The sequence below is a fragment of the Coregonus lavaretus genome (genome assembly GCF_964263955.1).
Source record: "Coregonus lavaretus genome assembly, chromosome: 5".
Taxonomy (NCBI): domain Eukaryota; kingdom Metazoa; phylum Chordata; class Actinopteri; order Salmoniformes; family Salmonidae; genus Coregonus; species Coregonus lavaretus.
The window spans coordinates 67,552,838-67,571,095 of NC_139992.1; the positions used below are offsets into that span (position 1 = coordinate 67,552,838).

Below are 18,258 nucleotides of genomic sequence, written 5' to 3' on the forward strand. Positions count from 1 at the left end.
GAATAATACACTGATATTTTATGTGAAACTCAATATTGTCTGGAGACACCAGTTAGAATAATGTATATTCTGTCCTTAGATCCATCCATTATGGACTCTCTTAAACACAAATGTTTTCTGGAGGAGTTGCTGTTTTGGACAATAAAGTACGAGTTTCCTCAGAAGATGGTTACTTTTCTACTGAACATGCTGCCAGATCAAGACTACAAGGTATATCTTTCAGGTTGTAGCTAAGTGTAGTGGCTCTGCTGCATTCTTGCTTAGAGAAGCTGTTATGACTGTAGAATGTAGAACATTATTACCTGTTTGTTGTCCTTTTTTTGCTTTGTAGATCACCTTCACGAAAACATTTGTTCAACATTATGCATTCATTATGAAAACTCTGATGAAAAGCCATGAGTCGGATACCATGTCCAACCGCATCGTACATATCAGTGTACAGCTGTTCAGCAATGAGGACCTAGCACGTCATGTGACGGAGGAGTGTCAACTACTAGACATCATGGTCACTGTCCTCCTCTACATGATGGAGAGTTGCCTCATCAAAAGTGAACTTCAAGGTGAGCTATGTTTAAATGATCATACTGATGAGTGGATTGTTTCACTGACTTCATGAATCTAAACTGCTTCCCACACTACTGAGCCTAATTGTGTTCTGTCACTCTTTTCCTTATTTTCAGATGAAGAGAACAGCCGCCATGTTGTGGTAAACTGCAGCGAGGCTCTGCTGAAGAACAATACTTACTGGCCTTTAGTTAGCGATTTTATTAATATTCTCTCACACCAAAGTGTAGCAAAGAAATTCCTGGAGGACCACTCACTGCTCATGCTGTGGATGAGCTTTGTGTCCTTCTTTCAAGGTAATTCCCTGTGGATTTAAGAATCTGAATAGCAGCGGTAGTTGGGACTGTGTTATGTGTCAGCATTTGCCCCAAGGATGACTAATCATTATTCTCTGGTAGCATAGCTGGTGTGATTTTAGTATGATCTTTATCTATTCGAGTCATACTGTCATCTGTCTCTGTTAAAGGCCCAATGTAGTCAAAAATGTGATTTTTCCTGTGTTTTTATATATATTTCTACACTAGGTTGGAATAATATTGTGAAAACTATGATAATGCCTTTTTAGTGTAAGAGCTGTTTGAAAAGACCGCCAGAAATGTCAGCCTGTTTTGGAGAGAGGGTGTTTTGGCCTGCCTGGTTACATCACCAGGCTGTAAATTGGTTAATAGACCAATAAGAAAGAGTTCCAAACCTCTTTGCCAATAACGGCTCGTTTTCAGTTTTCCCCTCCCCAATCAGACCACTCCCAGAAAGTCCTAGCAAAATTATTGCTTGAGAAATTTGCTAAGAAGCTATTTTTGACAATTTTAATTGAAAACAATCACAGTAAGGTAACCAGAAATGATTTGATATTGAGATAAAAACGGCTGCATTGGACCGTTACTATCTGCTTAGTCATATGATGCAATATTAGCCCTCTGTTATTCTCTTCCGTTGATGGTAGTCACTGCTTATATAGTTGGTCACGAATTGCTATAGCTGAGCAAGATGTCCAGCAAAACGGATGTTATGGCACATCGAAGGCAACTTTATATTTTACTCTTATAGTAATTGAACCTGACAAAGACAATTATGGCGCATGTGACTCCTTGGGCTCTTTCTAAATTGCAGCAGGTGACTGCCGACTGACTGCATCATAAATAAATACTCATTATTTGTAGATCAGTCAGTCACCATTTACCCACAATGCATCATGGATTGAATGCTCTCAAACACAGGCCTTGTGTCTATTTGAATTGTTGTCTGTGCAGCACTCCTGCTGTGTCCACCATAACCCTAAAAATAACCCCTGGCCGCAGATACTGTGGGCTGGAGTATCCACTTACTTAGGCAAGGTGCAGAGAGCATAGTGCCACTATGTGAGTGTAGACTGCCCTTACATACATGGGTTTCCCCCCCATTCTTAGACTTATCTAGATGTCAACAAATATGTTTTCCAGGTTAACATTGCTTTGTCTTTGTGTCCCTTAAGCTGTTTTAGTGAATGAGACCACTGTAATGCTATCTGTTATGTGATGACTAACCCTGAAAGCTCTTGTCTGGTCCTGTAGGTATGAACTTGAATAAGCGGGAGTTGAGTGAGCACGTGGAGTTTGAGTCCCAGACATACTATGCAGCATTTGCAGCAGAGTTGGAGGCCTGCGCACAACCAATGTGGGGTCTCCTCACACACTGCAAAGTCAAAGTGAGTCCAATATCCCTCTTAAATATAATGCACATCACATTAAAGCTATTTGACATTCAGGTGTTATGCACAGAAACCGTTAGGAAAATGATTACACCATGAATCATTGTTTATTTGCAGGAGACACAGGAATATACCAAAACGGTGGTGCGTTACTGCTTGGAGACTCTGCAGATCTGGTTTGATGCCATTGGCTTTGTAGATGAGGTAACTCCGCAAATATGCACAACAGTCAGGAAGCATTTGTAGACCAACGTTTCCTTTAGTGTTTATATCTGGTCTCTGTTTCTCTGTAGCTTGCTCCAAATCAAGTGACGTTTCACCTGCCACTGCACCGCTACTACGCCATGTTCCTAAGCAAGGTATGGTAGATCTATAACACTTTATAAGTTCTGTTCCTACCGCTTTAAGTCCTCTTTTGCAGTGAGTTGACTGTGTATATTGTCTCACAGGCAGTGAAGTGCCAGGGGCTTGACCTGGAGAGTCTACTCCCAGACCAAGAGATGCTCATGAGGATCATGGTCCATCCACTCCAGATTCAGGTATTGCACCAATACAGGACCATTACACATGTAATTTCAATGCCTTGATAATGCCTCAAATATCAGAAGAAGTTGTGGGTGAATGTCACACAATGTCTGAAAAGGAAAGGCTGACTTCCCCCTTATACCCAAACAGTTATTAGTGTCTTTTAAATACACTACCGGTCAAAAGTTTTAGAACACCTACTCATTCAAGGGTTTTTCTTTATTTTTACTATTTTCTACATTGTAGAATAATAGTGAAGACATCAAACTATGAAATAACACATATGGAATCATGTAGTAACCAAAGAAGTATTAAACAAATCAAAATATATTTAATATTTTAGATTCTTCAAATAGCCACCATTTGCGTTGATAACAGCTTTGCGCACTTGGCATTTGCTCAACCAGCTTCACCTGGACTGCTTTTCCAACAGTCTTGAAGGAGTTCCCACATATGCTGAGCACTTGTTGGCTGCTTTTCCTTCACTCTGCGTTCCGACTCATCCCAAACCATCTCAATTTGGAGGCCAGGTCATCTGATGCAGCACTTCATCACTCTCCTTCTTGGTAAAATATCCCTTACACAGCCTGGAGGTGTGTTGGGTCATTGTCCTGTTGAAAAACAAATGATAGTCCCACTAAGCCCAAACCAGATGGGATGGCGTATCGCTGCAGAATGCTGTGGTAGCCATGCTGATTAAGTGTGCCTTGAATTTTAAATAAATCACAGACAGTGTCACCAGCAAAGCACCCCCAGACCATAACACCTCCTCCATGCTCATCCGTTCACCCACACTGCGTCTCACAAAGACACGGCGGTTTGAACCAAAAATCTCAAATTTGGCCTCCAGACCGAAGAACAAATTTCCACCGGTCTAATGTCCATTGCTCGTGTTTCTTGGCCCAAGCAAGTCTCTTCTTATTATTAGTGTCCTTTAGTAGTGGTTTCTTTGCAGCAATTCGACCTTGTAGGCCTGATTCACGCAGTCTCCTCTGAACAGTTGATGTTGAGATGTGTCTGTTACTTGAACTCTGTGAAGCATTTATTTGGGCTGCAATTTCTGAGGCTGGTAACTAATTAACTTATCCTCTGCAGCAGAGGTAACTCTGGGTCTTCCATTCCTGTGGCGGTCCTCATGAGAGCCAGTTTCATCATAACGCTTGATGGTTTTTCGACTGCACTTGAAGAAACTTTCAAAGATCTTGAAATGTTCCGTATTGACTGTCCTTCTTGTCTTAAAGTAATGATGGACTGTCGTTTCTCTTTGCTTATTTGAGCTGTTCTTGCCATAATATGGACTTGGTATTTTACCAAATAGAGCTATCTTCTGTATACCCCCCCCCCCCCCCTACCTTGTCACAAAACAACTGATTGGCTCAAACACATTAAGAAGGAAATACATTCCACATATTAACTTTTAAGAAGGCACACCTGTTAATTCAAATGCATTCCAGGTAACTACCTCATGAAGCTGGTTGAGAGAATGCCAAGAGTGTGCAAAGCTGTCAAGGCAAAGGGTGGCTATTTTAAGAATCTCAAATATAAAACATATTTTGATTTGTTTAACACTATTTTGGTTACTTCATGATTCCATATGTGTTATTTCATAGTTTTGATGTCTTCACTATTATTCTACAATGTAGAGAATAGTAAAAATAAAGAAAAACCCTTGAATGAGTAGGTGTTCTAAAACTATTGACCTTTAGTGTATATGAGTAGGAGGACTGGCTGTTTTAAAGGATTCCTGTGTGACTGTGTACTCTGGAGATGCCTTAATGTTTGTTCAATGTACTGTATACAGTAGGTACATTGCATTTTATGTTAATGTCCCTTGTGTTTTTCTTATAGGCAAGCCTGTCAGAGATCCACAGTAACATGTGGGTCAGAAATGGTCTGCAAATCAAAGGACAGGCTATGACCTACGTGCAGTCTCACTTCTGCAACTCTATGATCGATCCAGACATCTTTCTGCTCCAGGTATAGACTACTTTCTTCAAGGTGATTGCAACATTAGGGATTGTTATAATGTCATAAACTCCATTCTAAAAATGTTCTTACCAATCTGTCGATAGGTGTGTGCGTCAAGGCTAGATCCCGACTACTTCATTTCTTCAGTGTTCGAGCGGTACGGTCGGACCTGTTGGAAAAGTCCTTTCGATTTGTCATTTTTCGCTGAACTTGATTGACCTTGTTTATCATCACCCATTGAAAAATCCAATTTTTTATAACTTGATGAAGAGTAGCCCACAGGTTTTACTGGCAGTAACATGTATTTCATATACAGATTCAAAGTGGTGGACCTGTTGACCATGGCCTCTGTGCACCAGAATACTGTACTGGACGGTGAGCAGGAGAGGCCAATGCTGGAGGGAGCCTTGACGTTTCTCGTCATCTTGTCCAGTCTTCGCATCCACTTGGGTAAGTGCAGGTACAACAAGGGAGAAGGAAATTGTACATGAAAAACAATTGGAATATTTGTATCATGCTGACTATATTGGCATTATCCATAGATTATACATTTGTAATGAATATTTCTCCCTCTCATTGATAGGCATGTCAGATGATGAGATTCTCCGAGCCGAGATGGTCTCCCAACTGTGCATGAACGATCGTACCCACAGTTCACTGTTGGACCTCGTATCCTCACTGTTTTATCAGCCTCACAATTCCCAGTATAATTAATTTAATATCCTTACCCGTGGTCAGTATGTTCTCACTTTGATTCTCATTATGAGTTGTTGTTCGCTGTATATTTGGTCTCTAGATTTTCTGTGGTCAGTGGTAAATGTTTTTCTGAAGAGCTTGTTTGTTCCCTTGGTAGAATGTGTAATTGTGTTGTCACTGTTCTACAAATTGGAAAACCCACCAAAACACCTTGTTTTCATCAGACCTTCCCCCTGTTGGTACATGTGACTTTGATTGTGACTAGTTTAATCGATGTAAAATTGCATATTTTAACACGCAGCAAACAGTCTTGCATTTTCACTTTTTGGGATCACCTTTATTATGCTGCACATTTGCCTGGTTGCATACTTTCCTGAAGTGAATATTCAGATTCCTGAGAATCCCAACCCCAAGAGTGGGATTGTTCCAGGAAGTTGCAGCTTTGAGGAGATGCTGTCGGCCGTGGCTGACTTCAAAGCCCCCGTGTTTGAACTAGGGGGTTCCATGCAGCAGGGCATGTACACACCTAAAGGTAAGTTGTCTGTTGTAGCTCCTGGCTTGGGATGTGTTCACTAGGTAAAGAACGTAAGCAAACAGAACTCAACAGGGAGGGACCTACATGAATTTGTCCAATAGAAACTCTTGTTTTCACTTCAAAACGTTTTACTACGGTGCAAAAGTTTTGCTACGATGTGTGACTAATGAATACATGCTGTCCAAAGGCTTTGTTGGATCAACACCAAGCATATTGTTTTCCATTCAACATAATCACAGGTGCTTTTTCACCAGTCTGCCTTGAGAGGGCACTCATGCACCACAATTGACTATAGTTTTACCCATGCAGAAACCTAAGGACTTGCACAAATCACAAGACTGAATCAAGACAAGGTCCCTGTTGAAGACTTAATTATTGCCCTGCACACGTTTGAAATTGTGATGCCCTTCAGGCAGTTACATCAATACCCTTTTTCTCCCCTATTACCTGATATAGGCCATTGCTGAGAGCAGTGTCTTTTTAAGTCCATGGCTGTTATAAAGCATTGTCCCTTTTATGGTATCAGATCAGGATTTGGCTCATTAGGTGTCCTATACTAATGTCAGCCTTATGTTTATACACAGTCATTGCCATTGCGACTCCAAATTTACTGTCATAGCACATTCCACTTGGGGGCAGGCTAAAACCACTTTCTGAGCGCTCAGGAGAAAAAAATAATGAATTGTATGTCAACGTGACTTTTTAGCAGGTGTTCCTAAAGGATTGGTCTTTGTTTTCCAGCGGAGGTGTGGGAGAAGGAGTTTGACCCCATCATGGTTATTCTCAGAACAGTCTACCGTCGTGATGTCCAGTCAGCAATGGACAGATACTCAGCATTGTAAGTTAACAGTCACTAAGTGCATTGTCTCCAGCAAGAAGTTAATGTTTTTTTTAAAGCATGTGAATAGTGTTCAGGTTTTGAATGACTATTTATGAATACATAGTTATTTTAACAGTACATTCAGTATTGTCAAACCGAGCGGGTGGGTGTCATGCCCTGCTTAATAATAATAATAATAATAATAATAATACTTTTTTAAATTTGTAAAGTGCTTTTCTCAGACCCAAGGTGCAATAAAAAAATTAATAATAATAAAAACAATCCAAAACCTAGAACACAGACAAAAATCAAAGCTGTGTCGCCAGATTCGGACAAAAATCAGACAAAAATCAGACAAAAATCAAAGGTGTCGCCAGATTCGGACGACATGAGAACAGAATTAGCAGAGGTTCTTGAAAGCTTTTCTGAACAGCACGGTCTTGATCTGTGCCTTAAAGAAGGACAGACACTCTGCAGCCTTAATAGTGTCTGGAAGTGTGTTCCATAGCCGCGGAGCGCGCAACTGAAAGCCCTGTCACCCATAGTTTTTAGTCTGTTGCAGGGCTGCTGAAGGGAGATGGACCTGGAGGAGTAAAGGGTGCGTGTAGTGCAGGAGGGTAGAATGAGGTCAGACGGGTACTTGGGTCCAGAGTTGTGGATAGCTTGGTAGATGTGAACCAGGATTTTGTAGTCGATGCGTGAGCATATGGGGAGCCAGTGGAGGTTGAACAGCACTGGAGTAATGTGCTCGTGAGGGGAGGTGTGGTTGAGGACATGTGCAGCACATTTCTGGACATATTGTAGCCTGTTTAGGCACTTGACAGATGCGCCAACAAAAAGGGCGTTACAATAGTCCAGACGGGATGAAATAAAGGCATGGATGAGTCGCTCAGCTGCAGGTTGTGATGGCATAGGTTGTAACCTGGCAATGTTCTATAGATGGAAAAATTTGACTTACAGGGTCGCTGTTCCCACCTGCCCTTGAAGGGAGGGAAGAGAGGGGTTAGGCCAACATAGTGATAGGGTTGGTTCCAATGATTTTACTCGACAGTGAACTAAATGTCTTAATGGCAAACTGTAATAGAATTGAGGAAATCCTTTCTTGTTAGATTTAGGTTGGACGTCTCCGAAGACAAATGTGATGGTTGGGGTGAAAGCTATACTGTTAGGTTAATTTCCTGAAGATCTCTTTAAGATGTGAAGTGACTAAATATACTGAAGTGTCCTCTCCTGGCAGCCCTTCTTAATTTGAAATAGCAGTTTAAGGGCAAGGAAAGATTACATGGGTAATGTTTTTTTTGTTTTTTTTCTCTATGATTTCTTCAATACCAAATGTAGGCTATATTGAACAAAGGCAATTTTAGAAATCCAAGCAATTCAATCCATGTTGAACAAGAAATAAGAATAATTTTGATTTCTGTTTGGTATTTTTAGATTATCACTTCATCAAAACTACATTCTAGTACGGAGCGTAGTAAACGTGGTGTCATGACAGGTTATCATATTTCCCCACCTCCGTCTGTGATATCAGGCTTATGTTACTCGTTCACACTGTTTGAATATGATGGATTGCCTGTCAGCCAGGCCACATTTTATATAACCGTGAGACTTTTCAGCTGATCGGCTGTTACATTGCGTAGACAAAGTGCATTTATTATCTCCAATTACGTGATTACGATCTTCCCAACGGGCTCAGGAGAGGAGACGGTCGAGTCATGCGTCCTCCGAAACATGTCCCGCCAAACCGCGCTTCTTAACACTCGCTTAAGGTGACCCCTGGGCTTGGACAACCAGGCGCGCTTAACCCGGAAGCCAGCTGCACCAATGTGTCGGAGGAAACACTGCCACAAGGAGTCGCTAGAGCGCGATGAGCCAAGTAAAGCCCCCCCCCCGGACGCTGGGCCAATTGTGCGCTGCCCTTATGGGACTCCCGGTCACGGCCGGTAATGAGACAGCCTGGGATCGAACCCCAGGCAGTAGTGCTACTTCAACACTGTGATGCAGTGCCTTAGACCGCTGCGCCACTTGGGAGCCCATAGGCAAAGGTTTTGTGTGGTAAATTACTCAGGAGATTATTTAATGTCACATTATTACCTATGTGTTTGTGATGTTTGATTGATCTCTATGGATTGTTCTTTTGAATTGACCGTATTATTGCTTGGAATTTACCTGATTTGTTGTTGTATCCAGCTTGAAACAGTCTGGGATGCACACGACAGGGAATCCATGGCCGCCTTACAAAGAGCGGACTCCTCTGCACCTATGTTACAAAGGCCTGGATAGGCTGTTACACTGCAAGACGCTGCACATTGTCATCTTCACACTGCTTTACAAGGTGACCCTTCCAACACCTCTCTTCATTCATATTATTAATCGCTTTATTTGTCCCTCAAACACCTGTGCATCCGAATTTCATTGTCTTTGATATAACTGATGGTGAGATTGCCCTATGGTTGAATTTGGCAGAACTATAATGAAATGTTTTGTTTTAGATCTGGCTGGATCACTCCAACATGTCTGAGCACGTTCTGTGCATGGTGCTCTACCTGATTGAGCTGGGCTTGGACAACCAGGTTGAAGAGGACAAGGAGGATGAGGTTAGACTTTCAGCCACTCAAAGACTACGTTCATTAGTTTCCTCTAGTTTCTTCCTATGTGTTCTTCACATTAACCTCCTGCCTCATGTTCTGTGACTAGGAGCCTTGCATTGAAGAGCACTGCCATGACAGCTGGTTCCCAGGCACCAACCTCCTGTCCAACCTGCACCATGTCATCAACTACGTTAGGGTGAGGGTGCCTGAGACTGCCCCCGAGGTGAAGCGGGAGCGGGAGCCCCCTGCCAGCACCAGCGCTGAGGCGTCCAACTTCGGCCAGGTCAGATAACATCCTGTCTATACCCTGCCTGCACACTGGGTGGTACTGCCTCGACTCATGTATTCATACTACTGTACAGGTCATGTTCAGAGTCTGTGCTCAGAATTGCTTGCCTCAGGGTAGATGAGGTATAATGTTCCTTCAATGTGTTCGGTATACTGGGTATTTTTGTATTATGTAGCCTGTCGTATCCTCTTTTGTTGTGGAGAGGTCGCTCTTTGCCAGGGTCATATGTGTTAAAGGCACTTACGTATGTTGTTTTGCCGTACTTTTGTTCCACAGAATTCCAGGCGTCTGACAGGGAATTGGAGAGAGGTAGCTGTTTGCATTTGAGTGTTTGTTTGGTCTTATTAGAAAGACCTGGTTGATGTCCTCAGGGCCTTGCAGTGTGTTCTGTTCTGACCGTTGTGTAAAAACTCATGACAACGTTATTCTCTTCATGTTTGTGTCTTATGATTTGTAGCCATTTTTAGGTTGCAGTCTGTTTTTTTTTTGTTGTTTTTTTGTGTGTAGTGTTTTGCTCTGATGGGGTTGAAACTAATTAAGTGTATAATGTGATTCTGGGTAAACGCTTTTTAACTGCATGTCACCTTGATTGATGGCGCTCCGACTGGGCTGTGTGATGTATGTTTATTTAACAGTGCTCCCGTCCATTGTCAGGGCAGGTTATCACAACGTTTTTCACGTGTAAGGCGGGGGGGGGGGGGGGGGTTGAATTTTCTCACAATATGAACTAGCACTCTGAGGTTTCTCTTGAAAAGTCAGCTGAATTTTTTGAATGGGTATTTAATGTGACTTTGATATGTGTGCCATGTCCATCTGCTGATGGCAAGATGTCCTCCCTCTAATGTAGGGAGTCAGGATCCATCATGCCAAAATGACTTTCTGTGATGTTTTATTTGAGCAGTGTTTGTACTCGCTGGCATTTGTGTCGTGTACATGAAACACAGCGTTTTGACAAGGACCGGATGAATTGGAAGGAAAGGTGGTCACATGGGTGTCTCTTGTTCCCCATCATCTGCATGTGTTTATTGAGAGGGCCATTGTTTGGAAAGCAGGTCTGTGTGTGTGTGTAGGAGAGAGATCTGATGTGTGCCTCTGCTATTGTAGAATGTGCGGGAGGCGCAGGTGTTCAGCCTGGTGGCGGAGCGCCGGAGGAAGTTCCAGGAGATCATCAACCGCAACAGCACCGAGGCTAGCCAGGTGGTGCGGCCCAAGAGCAGCTCCACACGCTGGGTCCCGCCCGGCACGCCTCCCCAGCTGGTCACCGAGATCCTGGAGATCCACGAGAGCATGCTCTCCCTGCTCATCAAGCTGCACCAGAAGCTGTCGGCCAAGCAGAACTCTCTGTCGGCCACTTGGCTGGAGGACATGGACGCCAACCCAAACCGCCACGTCCACGGGGACGGCATCACCGCCATCGAGCGCATCCTCACCAAGGCGGCCAGGCGCAGCCACCAGAGCAAGCGCAGCATCCAGGAGATCTGTGGGAAGGTCTTTCCTCCCGTCGCTCCCAAGAAGAACAGCCCCACTGCCAAGAAGACCATGGATAAGGAGGAGAGGTTTGTTACAGGCGCTCACTCCGTTTGCAAAACCATCATCACCAACTTATGTGGTGTCACTTTATTTTACAACACTTAAATTGTAATATAATAATCAACGTTAAAAGGTTTCAATGTGAGGACTTTATTAGCTTTTGAAATGAGAAACTCTTTTGAAGTTGTTCAAAGGGCATCTGCAGAGTATGAATTTGTATTCTGTAAGCCCCCTGGGGTTGACTCGGCCCGCAGACAAAGACAAAGGTAGCACCTCAGGGCTCTACAGTGCGACCATTTTACTCGTCTATGCACCTAAATATTTTGCTGAGCGACCTGCAATTTTTATTTGGGAGCACCAGTGTGCCTAGAATAATATAAGATTCTAGCTTTAATATCTCAAATATTTAAAATTGTGCTAGTAAATTTATTTGTGAGCCTACATTCTTCAATTTAGGCGCATACATGCTCCTTGTAAAAAAAAAAAATCAAATCAAATGTCAGTGTAGAGCCCTGCTATCGGGCCGTTGCCAGGGCGACTGTGGGCCAGCCAATGGCAGAGGAAGCCGAAAGGGGGTGCTGCACATTTCTCAGGCGGGCTGTCTGTGCCCCTGAAGCTGTCAGTGGGAATTACTGAGCTGTGACACTCCTGTCACCATTTGTTTATGTCCTCTTATTAGGGGTCTCTATTTACAGTCAACCCTGCTCCCTTCAAGTCTGCACAGGAGCTACCGCCAGCCACATTAAGGAAATAATCACCTTCACAGCCCAGCACCCAGTCACATACTGTAGCCTTGTTCAAAATAGACTCTTACTTTCTAGTTTGTATGTATCATTGTCCAATGCTACAAAGCCAATCTCACATGATCTAGTATGCCTTTTGTGGTGGCGTCTGATGAAAAACACTCTCTGGAAATGGTAATGTACTGGTGGGTGAGTGGTGGTGATTTAATGGCTAGCCAGTGAGAGAAGGGCTTTCAGTGTTTTAATAAAACCAAGCATTTCCACTTACCCATGGAAGCTGTTGCTATGGAGATGGGTTAACCCCATCAGTGAAGAGAATAGGCATTAGTCCTGCATCAGAATAATGGAAGCCTGGGCCATATGCCTCAGCACTCTATTTTAAGTACACATTACCCCCTGTATATAGCCTCCCTACTGATATTTTATTTTACTGCTGCTCTTTAGTTATTTGCTTTAATTTTTTTACTTAACACTTAAAAAATGCATTGTTGGTTAAGGGCTTGTACGTAAGCATTTCACTGTAATGTCTACACCTGTTGTATTCGGCGCATGTGGCAAATAGAATTTGATTTGATTAGAATAACTCCATAAGATGTTTTGTTTGTTTTATTTGTGGTGCTGTCACCACGAGTTTCAGACTATTTCCACGCTATGCAACACTTTGACAGTTATGTGAAATGGTTTGACTGTGACTTTTGTATTGATGACAGTTTTAAATGTAAGAAATCTTCTGTGATTTTAAGTTTTGTTTTCCTTTCAGGCGTCAGAGGGCTCGAGAGAGACAGCAGAAACTCCTGGCTGAGTTTGCCTCCAGACAGAAGAGTTTCATGGAAACAGCCATGGATGTTGGTAAGGGAGTGATTCATTTGGTCCTGCAGCATTTCTCATTCTCAAAGCTCAGTCCTATTGTTCCCCCATCTATGAATTATTGTGGATGTTGGGTCAGTTTTCTCAGAAACCTTTACAAGCTTCTGGCTCTACTAATGTATTGACAGATGTATTTGATGGTGCAATATATGCTAGCACTTCTTGGATACAGGGCCCGGTTCGCTATAACATTCAAGTGGACTCCACGGCACTCATGCTGAGGACATTTTGTGAACTCGTTCCATTATAGTCTTTGAAGGAAAGAAAGCTTTGCCTTTTTCACTGTGGCAAGGTGACACTGGCCACAGCCCTCGGCCCTCCAATGGTCTACCTACACTTGTTAGGAGCAATGAGAGGAAAGCACTCCCCTGGGGTTGGAGCTGTGCTGGTTGAGTGCACAGTGGATCAAAGCACTAATAGTGGGATGGACTCCCAGGGACCACCCTGACACAGCGTGGTTAGTGGATGAATAATGGTCTCTGTGATCAGAGGGAGCACTTAGGCAGGGTTTAACAATGTAAATGGAGTTTGTATATTTGCACTGATATTGAAGAAGTTTACCATCATTTGAATAGTAATTTCACCATCTTTTTGTAGGTGTCCTTGCTGACATTGACCCACATTTATTGAATGGATTAGCTTGTGTATCCATCTTATCAGTATAAAGAATGGTCATTTGCTTCTCATGAGCTATATTTATTTTACAGATTGAATCAAAGGTCACAGATGATATGAATATTTGCGCTGGGCTTTTAACAAGGCAAATTGGTCCAATGGTAAAAGCATCTGGTCAAACATTATTCTCCCGGTGGTCTTGGCCACAGTGGTTATGGGCTTTGTGGAAAACTAAAGCCAAGATAAGACCGGCATATTGGGGTACAATGATGTCTTGTGTTTTATGCGCAATGACAAAATCCCCTTTTCGAATTCCTGTTTACTGTGTTGCGTTTTTGTTCTCACTCCTAGCTGTGTGCCACATGAAATATAACCATTTGAATACCCTGAAGCTCATGTGTTTCAAGATATGATCCTATTGTTTCTGAGAATTCATGCGTTTGATTCGGGCAACATATGTTGTGAGCATCTGCTTTTTAAATGGTTTTGTAGCATGACTTATTATGGCCTCTAAATTGGAATGACTTTGAGGCTAATATTTATGATATAGATTTTCATATTTAAATGACTTTCGACAGTGATTTGTTTATGATTGAGCAGTTGTAGGCTATGCCATTGGAGGGCTAAAAATACCACCGTATCCTTCATAGGATGCCATCTGAAAGCATTCAAATTGAGTGAGGATAGTTGTAGCGACAATCATGCTACAATGTTTACTGCAAGATTTTACATGTATGTTGTACAGGAGCGAAAAATAGCATAGCAAGGTGTAGTCCTCCATAGCAACAGCAGTGTCCTTGTCTCCAGCTCTGCGTGCACTGATGGCCTGAGGCCTAAGCTGTTCCATCTAATGCAAACTGTTTTCATTTCCCTTAGAACACACTGACCTCTCCCGAGATCATAGTCCACCTGACGCAATAAATCAATTCCAACACGGGTCGACATTTCTATGCAATATTTGCTGTTCAAATTGAACTCTTTAACATTTTAAAATGAATATCACATCAGTAGGCACAGTCCAATGTTTGTATTCCTTTCCACTACAGTACAGTTAATGGTGTTCCAGTATGTCTGAAAGCTACCTGAGCTTTTGTCAATGCTTATCCTCTTTACCCACCTTTCTCATCTTGTATTTGAGAAAATGCAATTGTATAGGAAAATACATCCTATTTCACCAAAGTGGAAATGTTTGGACCCGTGTCCCACTAATAGAACTAGTCATTTTGCTATGAATTAGGAAATAACAAAGTAATTGAGCGTGGTATTATTTCTAGGAAGGAACGCAAGCTTATCTGTCAGTGACCTCCTCAAATGGCATTTTATTAACTCTCTGTTTTAGCCGGCCCCAAAGACGGCAGAGTTTCACACCACATTACCTCCTAATGTTTTGGTTTATTTACACATGGCTTGCCAAGATCGTCCCTGAGCTCCAAGCACTTATTCCAATATGTTTGTCTTCTCTATGTTATTTTAATGTCAATTGGTCAGAAAACCTGTTTAGAATGCATAATTGCTGTCCAGCTCCAAATAGGATCTATTCTAGATATATCTCCAGCATTTCTGATGAAGCCTTTTAATGTGGTATTAATGAAGTGTTGCATTGAGGAACAGTGGCGGCTCCTGAAAAAATTCTCAGGAGGGGCAATTTTTCTGATGATTTAGGTGACCTACACACATTTAAAAAAAGATATGTCCAGCAACAACATGAAGACAGGGGCAGCATATAAGTCAATACCAGAAGCATTTATTGACTGATCTCAAAAGTGTTGGCTTACCAGGGTTGGTGGAGCCCTCAGTTTCATCTTTGCCTCGCAAAGCTAACTCAAACACTCCGCAAAACTTCACACACTGGATTAGCCGGCTGAGGATGTGGCGGTTCTTGCTAATGTCGTAGTAAATATATTTGTTATAGTGAATATGGAATATGATATGTTGAGTAAAATGTTGTGCTAAGATCTATTTAGGTCAGGAGCTGGTTATAAGTTCTGTTCCTATCCAATAACAATGGACAAAAGGGTCCTATCTTGTCAGCCTTGTCAGCAGGTGGCCAAGGACAACACCCACGCCATAGGCCTCTCAGTTCTTCCAACTCACGAGTTCTTGCTCTGAGGACACACACACACACACAAACACACACACACACACATCATCACTGTTAAACACACACACACACACACACATCATCACTGTTAAACACACACACACACACACACACACACAAAAATCCCCTCTCTTAGGCTGAACATTTGAAGACAGAGAACCCGACTCAGAGCCAATGCAACAGTGACAGTAGCCTGCAGGGGACCTCGCCCAACTCATCAGGACCAATCAGAAGATCAGAACTACTAGATTGAACCTACTTCATTTATTGCATAAAATGTCTGCACACAATGTTTCGGGGCTCTCTTCAGATAATAATAATAATAATAATAATAATAATAATAATAATAATAATAATAATATGCCATTTAGCAGACGCTTTTATCCAAAGCGACTTACAGTCATGCGTGCATACATTTTTGTGTATGGGTGGTCCCGGGGATCGAACCCACTACCTTGGCGTTACAAGCACCATGCTCTACCAGCTGAGCTACAGAAAGTGGATACTCATGGATGCGCATTGCAATTGTAAAATGTCAACACAATTGGAGACACCACGTCATTTTTGGAGACATGTTATTGACAGTAAACTATTGTAGATGCGACTGCTAACTAACTAAAACATTTTAGCTGGCTAGCTAATCATCTTAGCTAAATGTGGGGCAAACAATTAAGTTATTTACCGTTAATTTGAGGGATTGGGGTGAAAGAAATCGAGTTACATAGTGATACTTTACGATATACTGTATTGACAATATCGCAATATTTTAGCGCTAGTTGGCTGTACCTGCACCAAAACACCATTATTGTTCCTTCATAGCTTGTTCTCAATCTTTTCACATTGGGAGCCAATTTGTTTTCAGCACTTTTATTTCCATGACTGATCAAAACTCGTTCTCATGGCTTTCTGATCCCTCTGCAACAGACATATGGTGCGCAATAAAATCACAGTATCGAATCGCAATACGTATAGAATCATGAGACTCGCAATGCTGATGCATATATCTTATCGTGAGGTTCCTGGCAATTCCCAGCCCAAGTTCATTTTTAAGAGTTTGACGAACGGGTCCGTGAACGCGATTCCAGATATATTTACCTCTGAATAAACTGCCTTTATTACACCATATCCACATCCAGTAAACTTGTGATTATCAACACTAACCTCATCGTTGTGGCGGCGGACAGCTAGCCTGTATCCCTCGTCATCCAGTTGAGTGAGTGGCAATGTCTTTTTTCGTTCGTACCAATTTTTGGAAAATCCTCGGGTGTAGGACTTTCCGCCTTTAGTAGAAACCTGTTGAATTATTAAATTTGGTCTGGGAGGTCCTAATTGTTTCGTTGCCAATTTATCTTCATTTGTTCGCCGACAAAAAGGAACTTCTTTCAAACAATCCACTCTTTTCTCAGTTACGTTCATGGTTACGTAACGTATGACGAAAGCGCGTAAGTGCAAGCCCACAGACACCCATTGAGATTGTATTGAAGGCTCTGAAATTTGAAAAAAATAGATTTTACATGGGAGTCTATGACAGAAGTTCTGGGCGATTTTCAATCTGACTGAAATCGCCCCAAAAGGGGGTGGAGCCATTTGAAGCACGACTTTAGCCTGATTCGACATTTAGTGGCAGTGTGGCACTGTGGCAGATCAGACGTATAGATTACAACACTGATAACTACTGTTGCCGTGATATAATTGATTAGAAAAAAAATCCCTTCCTTTTCCCGTTTGGCAGTGCGTCGCCCATATCGCCCTATTGAACAGGCCGTCCCTGTTGAGGAACCAAAAGTAACCCTTTGTGTTGTCGTGTGTCTGTTAGAATCCCCGGACGCTGAAGCAGCTATGGACCTGGGTGCCTCTGAGGTAAAGGAGTCTGAGGTCCTCTATGACTGTGTGATCTGTGGCCAGAGTGGCCCTTCCACTGAGGACCGGCCCACTGGCCTGGTGGTTCTCCTCCAGGCATCCTCAGGTACTACTGCACTACATCCCCCAGTATCCCCCTCACTGTTTCACATAACTAAATGAATGGCCTACAGTCTTTTGTCTCACCCCTGTCCTGATTTTCTAGTTAAATTTCAACCACCTACAAATGAAATGGCAATACGAAGTAATTTGAACAGGTAGTGTATTTCATAGATATGAACATCTACTTCCCTTAGCACGGCCCTTGCCGATTAAACCAAAACCGTTATTCATGGCAGCTTGGCTACACCATATTGGAAATGTAATTGTAATAGGCAGGTTAGCTGTTTTAATTGACTCATTTATCATTCATGTTGATCCCTGGCTGCGTTTTCATACTGCCTCTCTCTGCTAAGAGTTAATTTCGATGCTGTCCTGCCCAGACAGAGGAGGATCATTCACTGTCATGAAAATAAATGGCATGTTTTATTAGTAATTAGTTGCGTTTTGGGAACACTTGCCGCCTCAAGGTCAAAAGAACACCTTATATGATCTGCCAACTGCTGTTTCATATTATGCCTATCAAAAGACAATGTAAACACTAAGTGAATTATCTCTGATCATTATTGCACACCATCGTATTGTGCTTTCTTAGATTGGAAGCCATAATCATTTGAAGCGTGATATATTTCCAGACTGCCGCTGATTACTGAGATGATGTGTGGGAGATTAGCTGTCATTATCGACTGATTTATCAGTCACTATTCTCTGTTCCTGATGTGGATAGGGGAAAACATCTGCGTTTGACTACAGGCATGCCTTAAACGT

The 18,258-nt window shown here is 42.4% G+C and overlaps 1 protein-coding gene across 3 annotated transcripts in view; it reads left to right on the forward strand.

Annotated features, from left to right (window-relative positions):
* The window catches only part of LOC311130101 (E3 ubiquitin-protein ligase ubr3-like), a 62,675-nt gene that overhangs the window by 13,142 nt on the left and 31,275 nt on the right, over positions 1-18,258 (forward strand). For all 3 annotated transcript variants that reach the window (XM_084162772.1, XM_084162773.1, XM_084162774.1), the window contains exons 7-25: positions 80-210; positions 332-560; positions 681-860; positions 2,115-2,248; positions 2,369-2,455; positions 2,545-2,610; positions 2,701-2,790; positions 4,625-4,753; positions 4,849-4,901; positions 5,061-5,194; positions 5,328-5,413; positions 5,831-5,972; positions 6,717-6,813; positions 8,986-9,130; positions 9,288-9,392; positions 9,493-9,669; positions 10,780-11,231; positions 12,709-12,797; positions 17,348-17,497. In XM_084162772.1, coding sequence (XP_084018898.1) covers positions 80-210; positions 332-560; positions 681-860; positions 2,115-2,248; positions 2,369-2,455; positions 2,545-2,610; positions 2,701-2,790; positions 4,625-4,753; positions 4,849-4,901; positions 5,061-5,194; positions 5,328-5,413; positions 5,831-5,972; positions 6,717-6,813; positions 8,986-9,130; positions 9,288-9,392; positions 9,493-9,669; positions 10,780-11,231; positions 12,709-12,797; positions 17,348-17,497 — 2,676 coding nt within the window. The remainder of the gene's footprint in view (positions 1-79; positions 211-331; positions 561-680; positions 861-2,114; positions 2,249-2,368; positions 2,456-2,544; positions 2,611-2,700; positions 2,791-4,624; positions 4,754-4,848; positions 4,902-5,060; positions 5,195-5,327; positions 5,414-5,830; positions 5,973-6,716; positions 6,814-8,985; positions 9,131-9,287; positions 9,393-9,492; positions 9,670-10,779; positions 11,232-12,708; positions 12,798-17,347; positions 17,498-18,258) is intronic.